Below are 17,437 nucleotides of genomic sequence, written 5' to 3'. Positions count from 1 at the left end.
TACGCTTCAGACCCAGCAATTCAATGAGACTGGTACTGAAGAGAGGAAAGGCAGATGACAATCACTCAGTTCAAAGTGGATGGAGAGCAGGCTCCAGCACAAACAGAGAAGCCTGTCAGAAACCTGAGGAGGTGGTTCAACTGCTTATCCTGTGACACAATGACTGTGAAAAGGACAAGACATCACTCAAATGACTAGATGCAGAAAGTGGAGAAAGGTGTTGTACCTGAGACCCAAGGCCTGGTGCTGTCAGTCTTCTCCAAGCTTGTTTAGCCCCTTCCGGAGTACAAAGTCCTTCCATTCTCAATGCGAGACCCAGGGCTGGGAGGAGGCGAAGGCTATGGTCTGGGAGAGGTTAACAGCAGCCATGATCTGTCCAACACTGCGAGTCCCTCTTATGGCACCTGCTCCTCTCAAGGCATGTAACGATAGGGAAGTAACATACATGGTAATTGGACTGCCTTTATACAGCACTTTTATCCAAAGCTCTTTACAATTGATGCCTCTCATTCACCCATTCTCACACACACACTTGCACACCAATGGTGAAAGGCTGCCATGCAACATACCAATCAACTCATTGGAAGCAATTAGGGGTTAGCTGTCATGCTCAGGGACCCTTCGACACGCCCAGGGCGGGGGATCGAACTGGCAACCCTCCGACTGCCAGTCAACCGCTCTTACCTCCTGAGCTAAAAGTGGCCAGTTTTGCAAAGCACTGGAGAGTAGTTTTATTTACAAAACGGTGCAAAAAGGAGAATGAAAAAAAAATACCAGGATGAGCCCCAGCCAAAACAACAAACAAAACCAGGACCATTTTAAAATAAAATAAAACTTAACTAATCTGCCACAAAAGAAAAATATATGATCAAAACCCCACTCATTAAACCAACATAAACAAGTGAAATGCGACATAAATCAAAATAGCTCATGCACCCCTATGCACAAAAAATAAAAACTAGACCAGGCACAAACTCACACAACACAAGTCAATGGCAAAGATGGCCGACAGGCTCCAAGGTGTCAGTCAGTGGGCAGATACCTGTTGACTCACCGAGAATGGGAAGTGAACAAAATGGAGGCCGTCAAAGAACCTACAGTCTGGACGGTAGCAGAAGCTGAAAACCTGTTTGCATAGGAGGAGGACGTGTGTTTGTTGGCACGCACGAAGCAATTTCAAAACTGCGGTGTTCACAGAAACTGTTGCAAGCTTAATCAATCAAACAAAGAAATTGAGCTGTTTCTAGTACTATGCAATCTGAGGATGAAGTTGGGGGGAGTTGGGAAAGTAGTAAGGGGAAAAACAGGAAAAGGAAAACTAAAACTACTCGTAATTCATCTCAGGAGTCAGACGAAGGGGGAGAGCAGGTAAAGATAATGAGAATGGACAGCAGCCAGTCATGAGAGTTGAAAGTGATCTTTAAATTGAAGGAAGGGCAGTCAGGGTTTAGCTCATTCAACCTTATTCGGCTCACTAGTGCATTGAAGGAAGAGCTGGGTGAAATTCTAAATGCAAGGATTCCGGCAGATGGAAAGCTGTTTGTTTTCTGTAAGTCTGCTGCTCAATTGGCCAAAGCTGTTTCTCTGGATGCGATAAGGACGAGGTGAGTGGAAGGATTTGTCCCAGGGAGTAGGGCTGGTATGAAAGGAGTGATCTATGGGGTCTCGCTTGAAATATCTATGGAGGAACTGGTCAAGGGCATTGATGGTGCAAAGGTTGCTGAGGTGTGTCGAATAAGAGTTTTTCGGGATGGAGCTAAACGTGAGTCAACTGCTGTGGTGTTAACTTTTCAGGAAGAAGCTCCTCCAGAGTGAGTCTTCCTAGGATGTTTGTCCTTTAAAGTTCATCCACATAGGAGGCCACCCTTGAGGTGTTTTAAGTGCCAGAAGAATGGCCATATTACAGCTTCTTGCCGTGGAACTAGAAGGTGCGGTAAATGTTGGGGTGAGCATGAGATTTTTCATTGTAAGGAAAAGGAGATTAAGTGTGGTAGTTGTGGTGGAGGGCATATTGCTGGAAGTTGTGAGTGTGAGCAATACAAGCAGGCAATGAGGGTGCAGCAGTATAGGGAGATAAATAAAGGGGTGTCTTATGCTGAGGCTGTTAAAAAGATGGCAAAATGGGGTGAGGCAGATGAGGTGAAAAGGAGAGAAGGGGAGGGCCCCTCTCAAGTAACCTGTGTAACAGAGGAGTCAGTAGTGGTAAGTAGGTTTAACTTCCTGGCTTTTATTGTTGAAGTGCTGTGTGAGGTAATGCAGACCAAGAAAAATTCAGATGTGGTAAGAAGTGTGGTGCAGGCTGCTGAGAGGATCCTTGGGATTGGAGGGATTGAGCCATCTGTCCTTCATAATCATGTGTTTTCAAAAGACAGAAGGGCAAAAAATAACACGGATCAAATGGTAGATGGTGATGATATTTAGGTTTTTAAAAAAATGTTTTTTATCCTCCAGTCCAGTGGAATGCCAGGAGTTTGGTAGCGAATGTGCAGGAGTTAAAGAAGTTTGTGGATGCTTTTAAAGAAAAACCGGAGTTAATTTGTGTACAAGAGACATAGCTGAAACCTACTCTGAATTTTGTAATACCGGGATTTGTTTGTTTACGGAAAGATCGTAATTCTTCTGGGGGAGGATGTGCAGTGTTTGTAAGAGAAGGAGTTCAGTATAGGAGAGTAAATATAATATCAGAGCTTGAGTGTGTGGTGGTAGAAGTACGGAGCTCATCAGGAAGATTGTCAGTGACACATTTTTATAACCCTTGTCTCCAGTTAAGTATGGAGAAGTTAGATGGAATAATGGGTCAAGTGCAGCCCCCAGTGGAGTGGGCAGGAGATTTTAATGCACACAGTCCTTTATGGGGCAGCAAAAATAAAGATAGGAATGGTGTGTTAATATAAGATCTTTTGGATAAATACTTGCTTGTGATGTTGAATGACGGAAGGCCGACAAGATTTCAGGTTGGTAATGGGAGTCTGTCATGTATAGATTTAACTTTTGCATCGGCTGAGTTAGCTAGGTGTGAGGATTGGGATCTTTTGGAGCATTACACCATGAGGAGTAATCATTTTCCCATTTTAAGTCAGTTTGGTAGAGTTTTGCAGTTGGAGAAGAAAAGCACTGTGAGAGGATTTAACTTTCAAAAAGCGAACTGGGGTAAATTTAGAGAACAACTATCGGCAGATTTGGGAGATGTCATGAGTGAGGGTAGTGTAGAAGAATGGAATAAGTCCTTCTGTTCTGTAGTGAGAAGAGCGGCTGAAAAATCAATTCAAGTCAAGGGGAACAGGAAAGAGAGGAAAATAGTGCCATGGTGGAATAAGGCTTGTGATGAGGCAGTGCGGGCTCGTAACAGAGCGTATAGGCAGCTTAGAAAGAGTCTGAAAAAGCAAAAGGGACGATTACTAGAATTAACCTGTTATTTTACCCTGACAAAAAGTGCGGAAGGTGATCTCCAGTTTGCTTTTACTGTATCACCAATGTAAATTACGCAGAACTACCGCATACCTCACATAACTGTATCAAACGTTTTAAGTCAATTACAACGGGCTAACAAAGAAAATCCTGAAGAAAATATTCAGCAACCGAATTAAACTGTTTGAATGTTTTGGTACGTAATATGCTGTCCCAGCACAAATGCTTAACATTTTATAAAACGAATACTAAAGCAAGAAAAGAACAGAAGAGCGCACATGTTATAATTCCAAGACGTTGGCAGGCTATAACCAAAAGTAGGCTACTGCGCCGCATAACATACAAGTTTGATTTCAAATTATTATGAAAATAAATTGGTTTGCGCCTGCATATTTTCAAACATGGCGCCTGAAAATAGACACAAAAAAATCCCGTGAGTACTCGACCAATCAGAAATGTTCAGCGCTGCAAGCTCAACCCAAAAGGTTCCTGTACTTTCGGAAAGTACTACCCCCCGAGCAGGAACCTTTTTGGGGGTAAAACAAAGCCCCCAGAACTAAATTTAGACCCTAGTTCCTGCGGTGGAAACGCACTGAGTTCCTCAAAAGGTTCCTAGTTCCGGGGTATAGTTCCTGCGGTGGAAACGCGGCTTTTGACACATCTACACCTGCATCCAGGAGAGTGTTTTTGATCTGTTGGGCTGTTGTAAGGGGGGTTTTCTTCACCATAGAGAGTATTCTCCGGTCATCCACTACAGTGGTCTTCCTTAGTCTACCGGATCTTTTGACATAATTGAGTTCACCAGTTGTTTTTTCTTGTTAATGATGAACCAAACTGTTGACTTGGGCATGCCCAGGGTTTTTGCAATGTTCCTGATCGACTGATTTTCATTTCTGAGCCTTATGACGGCCAGCTTAATTTGCATTGACACTGCTGTCTTCCTCATGTTGTCACACCCCAACAACAATCTCAAAAGGCAATTGCAAAGTCTAGAATCAAGACTAGACATCAACAGCTCTCTTGTGTATTCACTAACGACACAAATGAATACACCTGCCTCATCAAACACATCTGTGAAGCCAATTCAACAAATACTTGTAGTACCTTAAAATGGGGGGACAATGTACAAAAGGTGCTGTCATTTCTAAATGGTTCATCCGATATGGATGAAAATACCCTCAAATTAAAGCTAACAGTCTGCACTTCAATCTCATCGTCATTGTATCCTTCCAAACTCAGAGTGCTAGAGTACAGAACCAAAATAATAAAAAATGTGTCACTGTGCTCACTGTATATACACACAGATCTATTTTATTGTATCTATTATTCCTATTTAATCTTATTCTTTACTTACTTTTTTGATGTATAGGTATTTATGCAAATGTCTTTCTTTGATATTAACTACATTCCCTTGTGTTGGACGATTTTAATTTGAATTATACAAACAGCGAGAAAACATAGCGTTGTTGGAAAGGGTATATTTTTTGTTTAATTCACCCAACCATTTATATTTGTATCCCACTTTGGCGCCTTCAGCCGTTGAGGCACGTAGCTATCGACTAACGTCATGAAGTGACGTGAAACCATGCATGCAACACAGTGTTTACGTTTTTTGTGGAGCCGGGGAGCAGGGGGTGAGGGGGCTGGGTGTAAATAGCCGAATAGCTGCCGTGTGACTATTCTCACCCGGGTGCGACTATTCTCACCCGGGTGCAAATAGACACTCCGTATGTTTTTAACAAGTTAATGTAGTAAATAAAAATCAACTGATTAAGGCTGTACTTGTCTGCAGACCATGTACTGACTGCAAGTCTAATATAACCTTTTTATTCATTAGAGTGCAATTGTGGTCAGCACATAAAAACAATTATTTCTTTTTTCAAAAGGTTTTTCTTCCTTCACAGTAAAATGTTCAGTGGTAAATCAGCTCCCCTATTGGGCTTCCAGTAACAGCGGTTAATGTAATAAAAACAGTTAGTGTAATAACTTTGTCCTTTATAATGTACTAACTGTTGGTTAATGTAATAACTGAATGGATAACGCAATGAGCCAGTACTGAACTAACAGTGCATAGCAATGCATGGCCGGGCTACACTAAAACACCAGCAACAATTACTAGGAACATGATTTCACAGAAATGACTACATAATGTTATAGGTATGGGTCTGTACAGTAAATGCATGCCCCCTTTTATTTGGTAACAATTTTTAGTTTTGGCAGGAATCTGGTAAAACAATATGCCAGTACTTAACTGACAGGGTAGAGAAATGCACGGCCGGGCTACACTAAAACACCAGCAACAATTGCTGGGAACATGATTTCACGAAAATGACTACATAATGTTATAGGTATGGGTCTGTAGAGTAAATGTAGCCTATACCCCCTTTCATTTGGTAACAATATTTAGTTTTGGCAGTAATCTGGTAAAAAATGAGCCAGTACTGAACTGAGAGTGTATAGAAATGCATGGGTGGGCTACACTTAAACACCGGCAACAATTGCCGGGAACGTGATTTTCCAGAAAGGACTGCGTAATGTTAAAGGTATGGGTTTAAATATAAGTATATAATGTGTAAAACTACAAAATCGCAATTAATAAATCATTGCATTTACAGAGCTTTTAGTTTGAAATCCTCTAACCGGAAGTCTCCAACAATTGCCAGCTTCACGGAGCAAACGCTGACAGCCAGATAGCTTGAAGAAGTGCATTTTTTCCCCTATTTTGAATGCACAGATGTCGCGAAAATTTAAGAGGTTAGGCTAGTAACTGGATACTATTTAGCCGACAATCTAGCAAAAAATATCAGCAAGCTACCCGACTGATGTCACGTTATTAGTTTTATATTTGGGTACCTAGCAACCTAGCTTAAACTGTTGTAGCTCACTAAAAGGAGCGTCACCTGTTAGCTCGCTACTTAGCTTGCTAAAGACAAGTAACGACATATGCTGTCATTTTAGCAGCCTAATATTAGCTTGGTCGTTCTATCTAGCTAGTTGGTAACGTTAGTCTGCAAGATGTATTCGTAGGCTGTATCGATAGCTAGATAGCTGTTTGTACCCGTCTTGCACAGCCAGATTGTTTTTAAAAGCAGTCCAAAAACAGTTTGGTTAGTAGCGACGTAACTAGGTATCGATATAGCAGAAACAAATCCACAGGACATTTTCTAAACCCTGTTGCAGTATTTTTAAATATCCAAGTATGGGAATGTGCTTTCCCTGCCTTGGTGGAGCTGCTGATGACGTAGTTGTGACGCCGGATCCTGTAAGTTTTTTTTAACCAGTAGCTAAATATTACAAACTGCATATTGCCGCTTTATGTATGGAATAGTATGTTACACATTGTTTTTTATTTGCCACATATTATGTATATGTGTAGGCTATCTGTATCTAACGACTCACTTACGATTGAGGCACTAAGAATATGGAACCAATAGGCTCACCCAATGTATACGACCTGTCAGAAACAGGAGTGGAAACAGGAGAGCCAAGAAATATTTTTGTCCAGAAATTGCGGGTGGGGTGTTGGGGCAGGGGGCACGCTGCAGTTTGAAAATCACCTCTAAAGTAACCTCCAAAAGTTAATAAAAATGACTTGATGTTCATCTTGATGATGTCGGAAAAAACAAAGAAAGATATGGCTAATAAAACTTCAGTCTTGATTTCAAGTTCCAAGATGACTAATGTACATCATTTTTACATTTGATTGCATAATAATTAAACTGCAATGCAAAAGTTTTAATAGGGATGCATTTTCAGAAGGCATTGTAAAGTTACTAAGACATTAAACGAAATATAAGCAAATAAATAGAAAACTGCTTTGAAAGAATGGACAAAAAACACAGCATGACTGTAAAACTAATATAAAATTCTTCACTAATGGCCAATAGAACTACATTTGAATGGCACGTCTTCCTTTTGCTTCAGGTGGCAGTTGAATGCAAACATAGCCTCTTTGTTGAAGTTCTACATTTTCAACTAGGTAATGTAGCCTACAAGTTAGTGGTTACCCTCACATTACATTTGAAAATGCTATGAAAACATTTATTTATGCTATGATTATGTAAATCTTACCATTGTAAAATCCACTTGCAAATTACATTTTTACCTGCAAAGAAACCTTCCTTAATAGTGTTCACCTTTGCATGGCCAGGAACTCTGATGGTACACTTTCCTGATTGCTTGGGTGGCTATAGGCCTACTGTACTTATATTTTCATTTCTTTGGCTTTAACGATAGCCTATTTCTCTTATTTCTTACATTTTTGTCTATGCCTTTTAATTTCCTCATTTTACAAATTCTTGTCCTCAAATGTGAAGAACTGTGTGTTGCATTTTATGTATGAAACAAATGAAAAAATAAAGTTTATTTTTAGAACTATATTTTATATAATTCTAAAATAAGGTGCGAAGAAGCGGAGCTCAATTCAGTTGTCTGTATCACTTTTAGAGCTCGCTTCACTCCGAGTTGGCAATGTGCTCTCATATTAATATTCAGGACAACCAAAAAAAAAATATTTCCAGAAATGAACATAAATTAAATGATTAAAATATAAGATTAACTTTAGAGAAAACAAATAAAATTAATTGTGAGCTTGCCCCGTCTTGTCTGTCATCGCGCAATGAATGGTGGGATATTAGGTCTGTTCTAGTTGGGCAAGGATGCATCGGACGCAGACCAAGGGGCCAGCTTTCGGTTCTCAACCTCAGCACCGGATGTAATGTTTCCCTCAGCTGATATCTATGATTTTTGCTCAAGAAGCAAGTTTCCCCATTGGGCTCTATTCATTTTTGACAGCAAAAATAAAATGCTTCCACTCAAATATTGATGTTAACTCTGCATTGTATTAGGAAGAAAAATCACTCATTATTTTTCCGAGGTAAAATATTTTTTTCCTGCCACACAGACAAAGATATTAATTTTTTGATTTATTATTTATTTTAGCCAATGTCTGTGGTATCCTCGTGTACACGTGATTTAGGCACGTGATCAAGAACACAACTGCGCATGTCTGTTGAGCGAAAAAACGGTACTTCCTGGTTCTCATGTGCTCCCCATAGGTTTCTATTGGCATCACTGTCTCTACATATTGTATACTTTAAGATGCAGACTCAATATTTGAGGGGAATCAAGACCACTTCCCGGGACATTAAACCGTTCTTGCTTCAATGTGTTCTTGCTTTTGGAACAGGACTGAGGCCGTTAAATATGATGTCACACAAATTCACAAGACTGCAAGAACGCACACAGACATTGAGAAACACCCTAGGTGTTCTTCCTGAGTATCTTCATGTGAATAAATACTGGCTCCTGAAGTTGCTGAACACACTCTCTTTCCATGATACTATATTTACTGTTTTGTCTGTTTTCCAGGACACAAAAAGAAGACAATTAGCAGAGGCAGCTGAGAAGAGACAAAAGGAGGTAACCTTATACAGTCGTATATGTGCCCATTGCGGTGTCATATTTTAGTTCAAGACCATTCATACACACACACACACACACATCCACAGTAACTTGAAGAATTTGGAATATGTGTGCTTGACATCTATGTAATAGTTGCAGCATACCTGGCAGTCAACTTTTGTGGTTAATGAAATCTATGTATTTATGTGTATGATGTAGCAGTAGAGGAGCAAATTCACTATGGGCCCGAGTGCAACCGGCTCATGCTCCTGCAGAGTGATGCAGTAGAGCGGGTGAATGTCATATTTTGGTGAGCACAGTGTCTGGGTTTTGCTTAGTTCTAGCACAATGGAAGCAGGAAAGACAGAAAAAATACATTTTTGCTGGGAATTTTAACCTTGTTGAGTTCATATTACTTGGGCTGTTTGTGCCTTGAATTGAAATATAAGGCTGTTTTCTTACCTGTGAAGAGAAAGGCAAATTAAAAACTGTACGAACTGGTACAGGTTTGTTCTGTAAAAAAATACAAGGCTCTCTGTCCGTTGAGGCTGTATAAAGCCACAGGTGTCTAATAAAGCAGAACAGTTGCTCTGCAGTAAGAGGCAAATCTCATTGACTAAACCCCCCTCGCCCCCACCCAGATGATGCTAAAAAAAAATAATGCACTGGGTTGCTGGCACAGGCTCATCACACACTGAAACCCCCTATATCTACTGTTTCTTTATTGAATGGGGGCAGGGGGTTCCCATTTCCTTCCCTTACCTATTTTAGTCATGGCCCATTTCCAATCCTAGTAGGACAGATCTACCACATCCAATCACAGAAGGCAGAGACTAGCACTAGCCTCCTGATGTGCTAGTGATGTACACATGGCTGCCTCCAAGTTTCATCTTGTCACTTTGATGTGAACAGGTCGATTTTAGAATGTAGCAAAGGGTTGCTAGTTGCAGCTCATTTCAAATCTTTGATCTGAACTAGTCTTTAAAATGCATGGAATGTAAAACAGTTTTCATGGAAAAATAATACTTAATTTAAAACAATGTGTTCAGCCCATCCACCATGGTTCGGTGCACACCATAAACACACATGACATCCAAGCTATCAATAGCAATAAAAATCTCCTGGATGAATTAATTATTATATAAAGTCGCATTTTGTGGACAAAATAACAATCGGGGAGCTACAGATTATTCTCTTGAAAACCTATAATTCTATGCTACATTAAGGTGAACTTTTGTTGCACATATGTGTTTTCATTTTGAACCACATTCGTACTGTGGTAAACTAGAAACTTGATGGGGGTGTCAGCGATTAGGGGGCATTGCTTACGGAAATAAGTAACAATATACAAAAAATCTTTTTGGGTGGGGGCAAATCTATTTTTATGGGCTTCCCAAATAAAGTTAATTTATGGTAGGCACTGGTCTTTAATGACTGCTGTTTTCCTGTTCCTAGCAACCTGTAGGCCTACTTATATCTTCAGCATGTAAGGGATAATGTATAGTGAGCAAGTCAATTGTTTCAAAATAAGCCCTGATAGGGTGGTGCGACACAGAAAGGTCTTAATAACCTTGAAGGGGCTTATTTTTAAACAGCTGACTTGCTCATTGTACATTATGCTGCTTATACCACGACTAACTGGAAAATAAATTGTGTATGAGCCACAAAACCATATTAAAATGGATTTTATTGTGTATATCTGTACATTTCTAGCATCCACCAAAAATAGTTCCAACAAAGGACTTCCTGACAATGGCATTCAGTGACCTTGCAACCACAAACAAGCTAGCTAACCTTTTTCATTTGGCAGGCCAGAGGGAGTCACGTACGTGTAGTAACTTGGCTATTCATAAAAATTAAACCGGATATTTTCACTCTCAGTGAGTAAAGGTGGGGCACTTTTGCATCAGGAGGGCAGAGGGAGTGGTATTTTTAAAGCTTGTTACTGGGTTGTTAACGTTGTCTGGTGCTGCAGGTTTCTTTATTTTGGTTTCAATGCATTTCTTTCATTTCTCTTGAACCATACCTTTCTCACCAAACTGCTGTGTTGGGTGAGTACTGAGTACTGTAGGTGTTTGCAAGTATGCAGACAGGTGTAATGCTGGCTCATGTCCTTCCCAGCCTTCCAACACTATTTAATAACCGACATTGCTTGTGTTACTCACTGTGCATTGTTTGTTATTCAATATATCAAACTGTGGAAAGTGCTGGTTCATCCCAAGTCTTATAGACATAAACTGGCAACAGAATAGGCCTTGGGCTGTAGCAGTTCGTACACTAGCATAAAACGACCATACCATTTGTTTCAGGTCTTCTGTTCCATAGCTGCCAAATTATTTTGGCATGCTTTTTTTCACCAGCCAGTCATTTAAAACACCCATGGCCCATACCATACTCTCCTTGGTGTTCAGTTCATGCTGGTCTTCATAAATCCTATCCTTATTGTGCAGGTCTTTGTGCCTTTTGTTATTTGCTCATGTTCATTGCATTTCAATCATAAATATTCTTTTTAATACTCGGTTTTTCTAATATTATTTTCAATATTTTTGGAGAAAAAAACAAAAACTTTGATACCTGGGCAGAAGCTGAACTTTATGTGAACTTTAAGTTTTCTTTTTAGGAGGCACATAAAGTTCAGCTTCTGCCCAGGTATCAAAGTTTAAAAAAAAAAAATGTATTATTGAAACTAATATTTAAAAAAAAGATTTATGATTTGGTTAATATTTTAAGTGATGTAGTAATGGATTCTAGCACCAGGTGTCGCCATGGAGTCATCACAAGAGTGTGCATTTTGAATGGTGTACTTGGCTACGCAAAGTGTGGACGAATATAATCAAGGATGAAAGAAAAAATGACGGCTCATTGCCCAGTCAGAATTGACTGTTCAACAAACCATGGTATAACAACATTGAAATCCAGGAAGTTTCTTCTTACAGAATATGGTTTTTGTAATATTGCCTTTCTTGGACATACTGCATTAGCTAGGAACCGTGAGAATGATTAAATCTGACACCTTTCACTAGGAAAAGAATGTTTTATCCAGAAATTCTGCTCTTTTAAGTTTTCTGAATGTCTTGTTTGTATTTTATGTTAATTTAATGTGGTAACTTTGTTTATGCTACTGTCTCAGCCGAGGCTCAGTTGTAAAAGGGATGTCAATCTCAATGTGACTTCCCTGGTAAAATAAAGGGTTAATAAAAAAATAATAGGAAAAAACTACATTTTCATCATTAAACCTGCATGGATTTTAAGATTTATGCTCTGTTTACTCCAGTCTTGTGTTTGTATTGTTTGATTTGCTCCTATGCCTACTGAGAAACAACCACCTACCTGTAACTTGTTGGGTGGCATATCTGACATGCCTATACAGTTTTTGATGAATGGACCTCATCATCTATTCCTATAAAATTTGAGTTTGCAGAATTGAATTTGTACATTATAATTCCTATTGGCATCCTGTCTCTTCTTGCAGTGAGGAACCTATATCAGCGATGGATATATTTAGTGCTTTAACCTGTAACACCTCTGGGCCATGGTTACTGGGTGGAATTTGGCACCTGTTCATGGTTCCCTTTTGGCTTATGTAGAATGGTTGTGTTTCCTTTACATACATCTCGGTAAATCTATTGGGCTCCCCCACACTTCATGTGGAAGTTCTTAGCACACATACAATTTCTGGCCCCCTATATTTTCCTGTAGAGACTACCCAGGCGATTCCCAGTGACCATGTTGTCACATCACAGATCACATCAGGCCCCCAGACAGTCCCGGTGAGTACGTAAATAAGGAAATCCACCATGGATCCAGTTTGGCTCACATTGCACTCCTCAGCACAGCGTTTGATAAACAAACCCACTCTTCTGCAGTCTTTTGCTCACAGCCATCACCTCTTGTTAAGGCTCCTCGGTAACACAAGGGTCGATTTTTGTTATTTTTCCCACCAGCCTGACCGAACACAGTGCCTCACAATGCTTCTCTTGCCCACTAGACTCCCACTAGAACCTTAGTTTCAATAAATACCGTCTGCATGTAACCCACTCATGGCTTCCTATTGTACCAAACTAAACCCATAACTCCTCACTCCTCTGTGGCTGTCAGTCTCCCTGCTTGTGTTTCTGTGGTCTTATGACATGCTCATATGTCAGTTAAATAGGCTATACAGAAATTCATGGCTATTTCACTTTGAAGTGGCAACCATAAGAAATATAACTGGTGAGAAATCAAGTTTCAAGCAAGTGTGATATTTGAATTGATTATATATAGGGATTAAGATACTGGGTTTGTGATCAAGGATACTATCCTATAGGTATTGAATTGCTGCAGGTATGCCTGACAAGAACTTTATTACTATATAATTGGACTATATAATATAATCCAAATATTTAATTGGAAACATAGCACTACAGTACATAAATTGCAATTAGGGTTGGGTATCATTTGGATTTTATAACAGAATAATGACATGGTAAGGTGCCTGAGTGTGAGGCGCTACTAGCACTAGCTGAATCCGGGGTATTATGACTGGGACTGGGGACATCGAAATGTTTACACCATGTTGAAGGTTTACACCATGCTGCAGTAAATGTTTTGACATACTTCCTCCCTTACACAAAATTAATTGGCCCCAGCGATGACATTTTGCTGTATTTGTATTGCTACTTTCTCTAGTGAGACGTTAGACTAGGTACTCTGGTCAGCCATACTGTAAACAACCATCTACATGCTGAAGTGATGCACAATGTAACCAAGGATATGGAAATTAGAGCAGCAGGAGGTCCTGGCAGTTCATTTAAAGTTTTTTATAGACTTTATTAATGTTCAATGCATTTCACTCTTTTTGCGTATGCAACTGAAAATACTTACATATAATAACATATTTGATGAGCAAATTCGAAGCAGGTCTCTTGATGAATTCCTGGTTCTTGGAAATTTGGAACCCATTCTCGATGCCCAACCCTAACAAAGGAAGCAGATAACACTTGTTTTCCCATTTACAAATGCTTTAGGTAAATGGAATACAATAAATAATAATGTGTTTAAATAAAATAACTGCGTTGGTAACATGGCACATTCAAACAAATAATAGTCTCATGTTGAACTCAAGCTACATCAGAGTACGAGATAACTGATAACAGGATATTTAAAAAATCTTCTGAATGGCTACGCCATACAAATATAGATAGCAAGGCAACAGATATATTGAGAGTAAATGATACTCATGATGCACAAGTACCGATGGGAAGATACTACAAAGAAACTGCAATATGTATTTTTCCTTCCATAAAGTTCCTCCTACATTACCCTAATCACTCTGCTATCACGAAAAAGTGATTACTGTTTAGTTAACGCACAGACCAAACAGCTGTCTGAACCTACAGTGCCGTGAAAAAGTATTAGGCCCCTTCCTGATTTCCTCTCTTATTGCATATTTGTCACTGAATTGTTTCATATATTGAGGCAAAATGTAATATTCGACAAAGGGAAACTGAATAAACACAACATACAATTTTTTAAAATTATTGGATAAAGACAAAATGCACAGTGGCCTTTTAATAAGGGTATGAACGCATTTGCTTCAGCAGACCTAGCTCGGAAAATCGAATTTCCTCATCTAAGGGGACTTTTTCAAGTCCCCTTAATCCTGTTGATTATTTTTCCCCACTGTGTCAAAAATGAATATTCATGACATATAATTCCTGTTTATAGCATCATCAAAACCTACTGTTCTTCTTTGAGGAAACAGTTATTTAAGGGATGCTGACCTGGTGATTTGCTGAGTCTCCATCAACACCATTGTCTGTTTTGTCTTTACCCACTCAATGTATTTTATTTCTTTTAACAAGTTATTAAAATTTACAGAATTGATAGAATCCACAGATTAGCAATTTTATTCAGTCCCCCCATGAAGATGGTTTAAGATAGAACCTGAAGCATTTGGTTGTGCTGTACAGTCTCGTATCCAAAATGGCCCCTCAGTTGATTGGTGAAATGGCGATTATTTCCAGACAACCCACCGAGGAATCAAAAAACCAGAGGCAGTGGAGAGGAAGAAGAAAAAACAGGAGGAGATGGAAAAGCAGGCCATGATGACCACACCCACAGGGGGTGGGGGACTGAGGGTGAGATTTTGGACTGGTCTATCTGATCACTGTTCCAACAGATGTGTCTGCTGCTGTGGTTCTCAAGGTCTGGGATAGTTTTTCAAGTAACTTTGAAATATTTAGGCTTGGAATTATAAAGAATTTACATTACTACCTAATGGACCCTAATGAAGTGGGTTTTATTTCCAGAATAAAAAAATCATAATGCATTAGGCACTTAAAGACTGAATGTGATTAGTCCCTTCAGGCACTCCTCATTCATTAATCTTTGCTGTTCTGAGTTGCACCTGCTCTGAAAATTAAACTGAAGGTACCAAGGTTCTGTGTTTTCTGTCTTTAATCGGATAAAGTACAAATTATTGAGAGATTATTGAGATTCCTCCCGGGGAATGACGAGAATTGTCAGCATTTCCCTCATTCCCTAGATGTGTGAGGTGCTAATACTAACATTAGTTTACAAGATTTCCTGAACCCCCAGTACTGAATTTGTCAGCTGTGTATAAAATAATTAAATATGGTAAATGGACTGCATTTATATAGCGCTTATCTATATATTTATATATCCAAAGCGCGTTACAATTGCTGCCTCTCATTCACCCATTCACACACACACTCACATGCCAACAGCAAAAGGCTGCCATGCCAAGGCGCCAATTAGGGGAGCAATTACGGGTTAGTTGTTTTGCTCAGGGACACTTTGACACTCCTAGGGTGGGGGATCGAACCGGCAACCCTCCGACTGCCAGTCAACCACTCTTACCTCCTGAGCTATGTCACCCCTGGGTATTAGAATCAGACAGACTGATTAAACTTAGAATTGATATAAGCAGTTACTTTTACATTCAACGTTACATTCAAGAAAACCTTGAATGACTATATTGGAAGACCTTTGCCAATCCGATGGAGTCCCTTTGCCAGTCTTGCCATTTGTTTACAATAAAAGTTAATGAGTTTTCTCCACTAGCTGACTTGTTTTTCTTCTTTCTCATTTCAGTGGCAAGTGGGCTAAAGCTGAAGAGGGGTAACAAGGTCAACCAACTTGGACAGTGTTACCAGTTGACTTGAGAAGCTCTTTGATTTGTTATTGAAGTTACCAAGAGTCATTTGTGTAGGATCTAGGAAGAGATGTGCCAGGCTTCGCACTGCAGGATTGACCCTGCCTAGCTTCCTGATTCGCCAGAGCGCTTTGCAAGACACGCTCAATGGATGATGCCAACTATAGAATGCTAATGGGTCATTGGAACAGCATGAGCATACACGCAGGACATTCACACACTACAGAACTCATCAGAAGGGCCTCAATTTTCCACACCATTTAAAGAAGTATAACACAGTGAAGATTTACCCATAGCCATGTACTGTAATGTACCGTATCAGATTTTAATTTGAAACCATACCTTTAGCTTTTCTTTCAAAATTGCAACTTTTTTACCTTTATGCTTTTTCTGACTTGTATTTTTCTTAATGGCTTTTTGAAACTTAATATTTAAGACTTCTGTGTTTTTGATTTAATGAGAGAATATATAGCCATGCTAAAATTGCTAGGTCTACACAGAGCAAGCACAATGAGTGTCATATTTTTTATAGATTGATGTGAATATTCACCTTTTGTATAAAACCAAACTGATATTCTGAAACATGATCTTTTCTATGATGATCATAAACACTGAATGGACTATTTTTATAGAATCCTCAGGTGTCACAGATCATTTATTGTGTTAATTAGAGGAAGGAATCTGAAGCTTTGAGGAACTTTATGAAATAAGACTATGTTTATGTTTGAAATATTTTGTTTCTTTATGGTGAGATCACAACCTTGATATGACCTTGCCACCTGGTTTCATTGTTTGATTTTAAATCTTTGCTTGACATGGTTGTTTGAGACTTTACTCCCCTCTCTTGATGTTGACTTGCTGATAATTGTACACTAATGAAGTATGTATACTGAGCTGTTGTGAATTCCACTGTCACTGTTCTGAGACAAGAGTAATAAATTGGCTTAAATTAATATTTATGGCTGAATTAAAATAAAAAATCTGCTGTGTGTGGCATGGAGTTTTGTGCACTGTATGTGATCAAGTTTTGTCTGTACAGATCTGTGTTTCACTGCCTGAGCTGTGTTTACATTAATTGTTTCTCACCTCCTTACCTCCTTATTCAAATGCACATGCAACTTAGAGGGTGAGGAGGGGGCTTAGTCTTTGTCTTTTGTCTGTGTCGGGCAAGTGTATTGTTAGTATAATAGTGGCATATTAATAAACTTTTGTTAAGGTGTTTCAGTTTTAATGTCATCCTTACTGTATCCCCCTCTATCTTATTTTTTCCTTCTATTTAAGAGCTGCATTAAGTATTTTCTTATGTAATATATATTGTGGTGCAGGGACGGAATTCCACACTCCTGCCCGCATATGGGCATCACCTGTGTGGGTCTCCTTCCCATGCAGGAGGAACCGTCAGGACCGAGGACAGCGCCGGCAGGGACAGCCAGCAAAGCAGCACCACCCCTTCCCACTCAAGCCTGGACA

At 39.5% G+C, this 17,437-nt stretch overlaps 1 protein-coding gene across 2 annotated transcripts; it reads left to right on the top strand.

The window, feature by feature from the left end:
• The first annotated feature begins 6,053 nt into the window (after window positions 1-6,053).
• svip (small VCP interacting protein) lies at window positions 6,054-17,191 on the top strand. Of its 2 annotated transcripts, none has more exons than XM_035419949.1 (4): window positions 6,054-6,670; window positions 8,779-8,829; window positions 14,817-14,930; window positions 15,907-17,191. In XM_035419949.1, exons 1-4 carry the CDS (start codon window positions 6,608-6,610, stop codon window positions 15,919-15,921), a joined length of 243 nt encoding a protein of 80 aa, XP_035275840.1. In that variant the 5' UTR covers window positions 6,054-6,607; the 3' UTR covers window positions 15,922-17,191. The 2 variants fall into 2 exon arrangements, with proteins under 2 accessions (XP_035275840.1, XP_035275839.1); XM_035419948.1 differs by lacking the exon at window positions 15,907-17,191 and adding an exon at window positions 12,511-12,581.
• The last annotated feature ends 246 nt before the right edge of the window (window positions 17,192-17,437 follow it).

This window comes from Anguilla anguilla, chromosome 5 (genome assembly GCF_013347855.1).
Source record: "Anguilla anguilla isolate fAngAng1 chromosome 5, fAngAng1.pri, whole genome shotgun sequence".
Classification (NCBI taxonomy): Eukaryota; Metazoa; Chordata; class Actinopteri; order Anguilliformes; family Anguillidae; genus Anguilla; species Anguilla anguilla.
The sequence above is the reverse complement of the archived record's forward strand: the minus strand, read 5'-3'. Positions and strand labels throughout refer to the sequence as shown.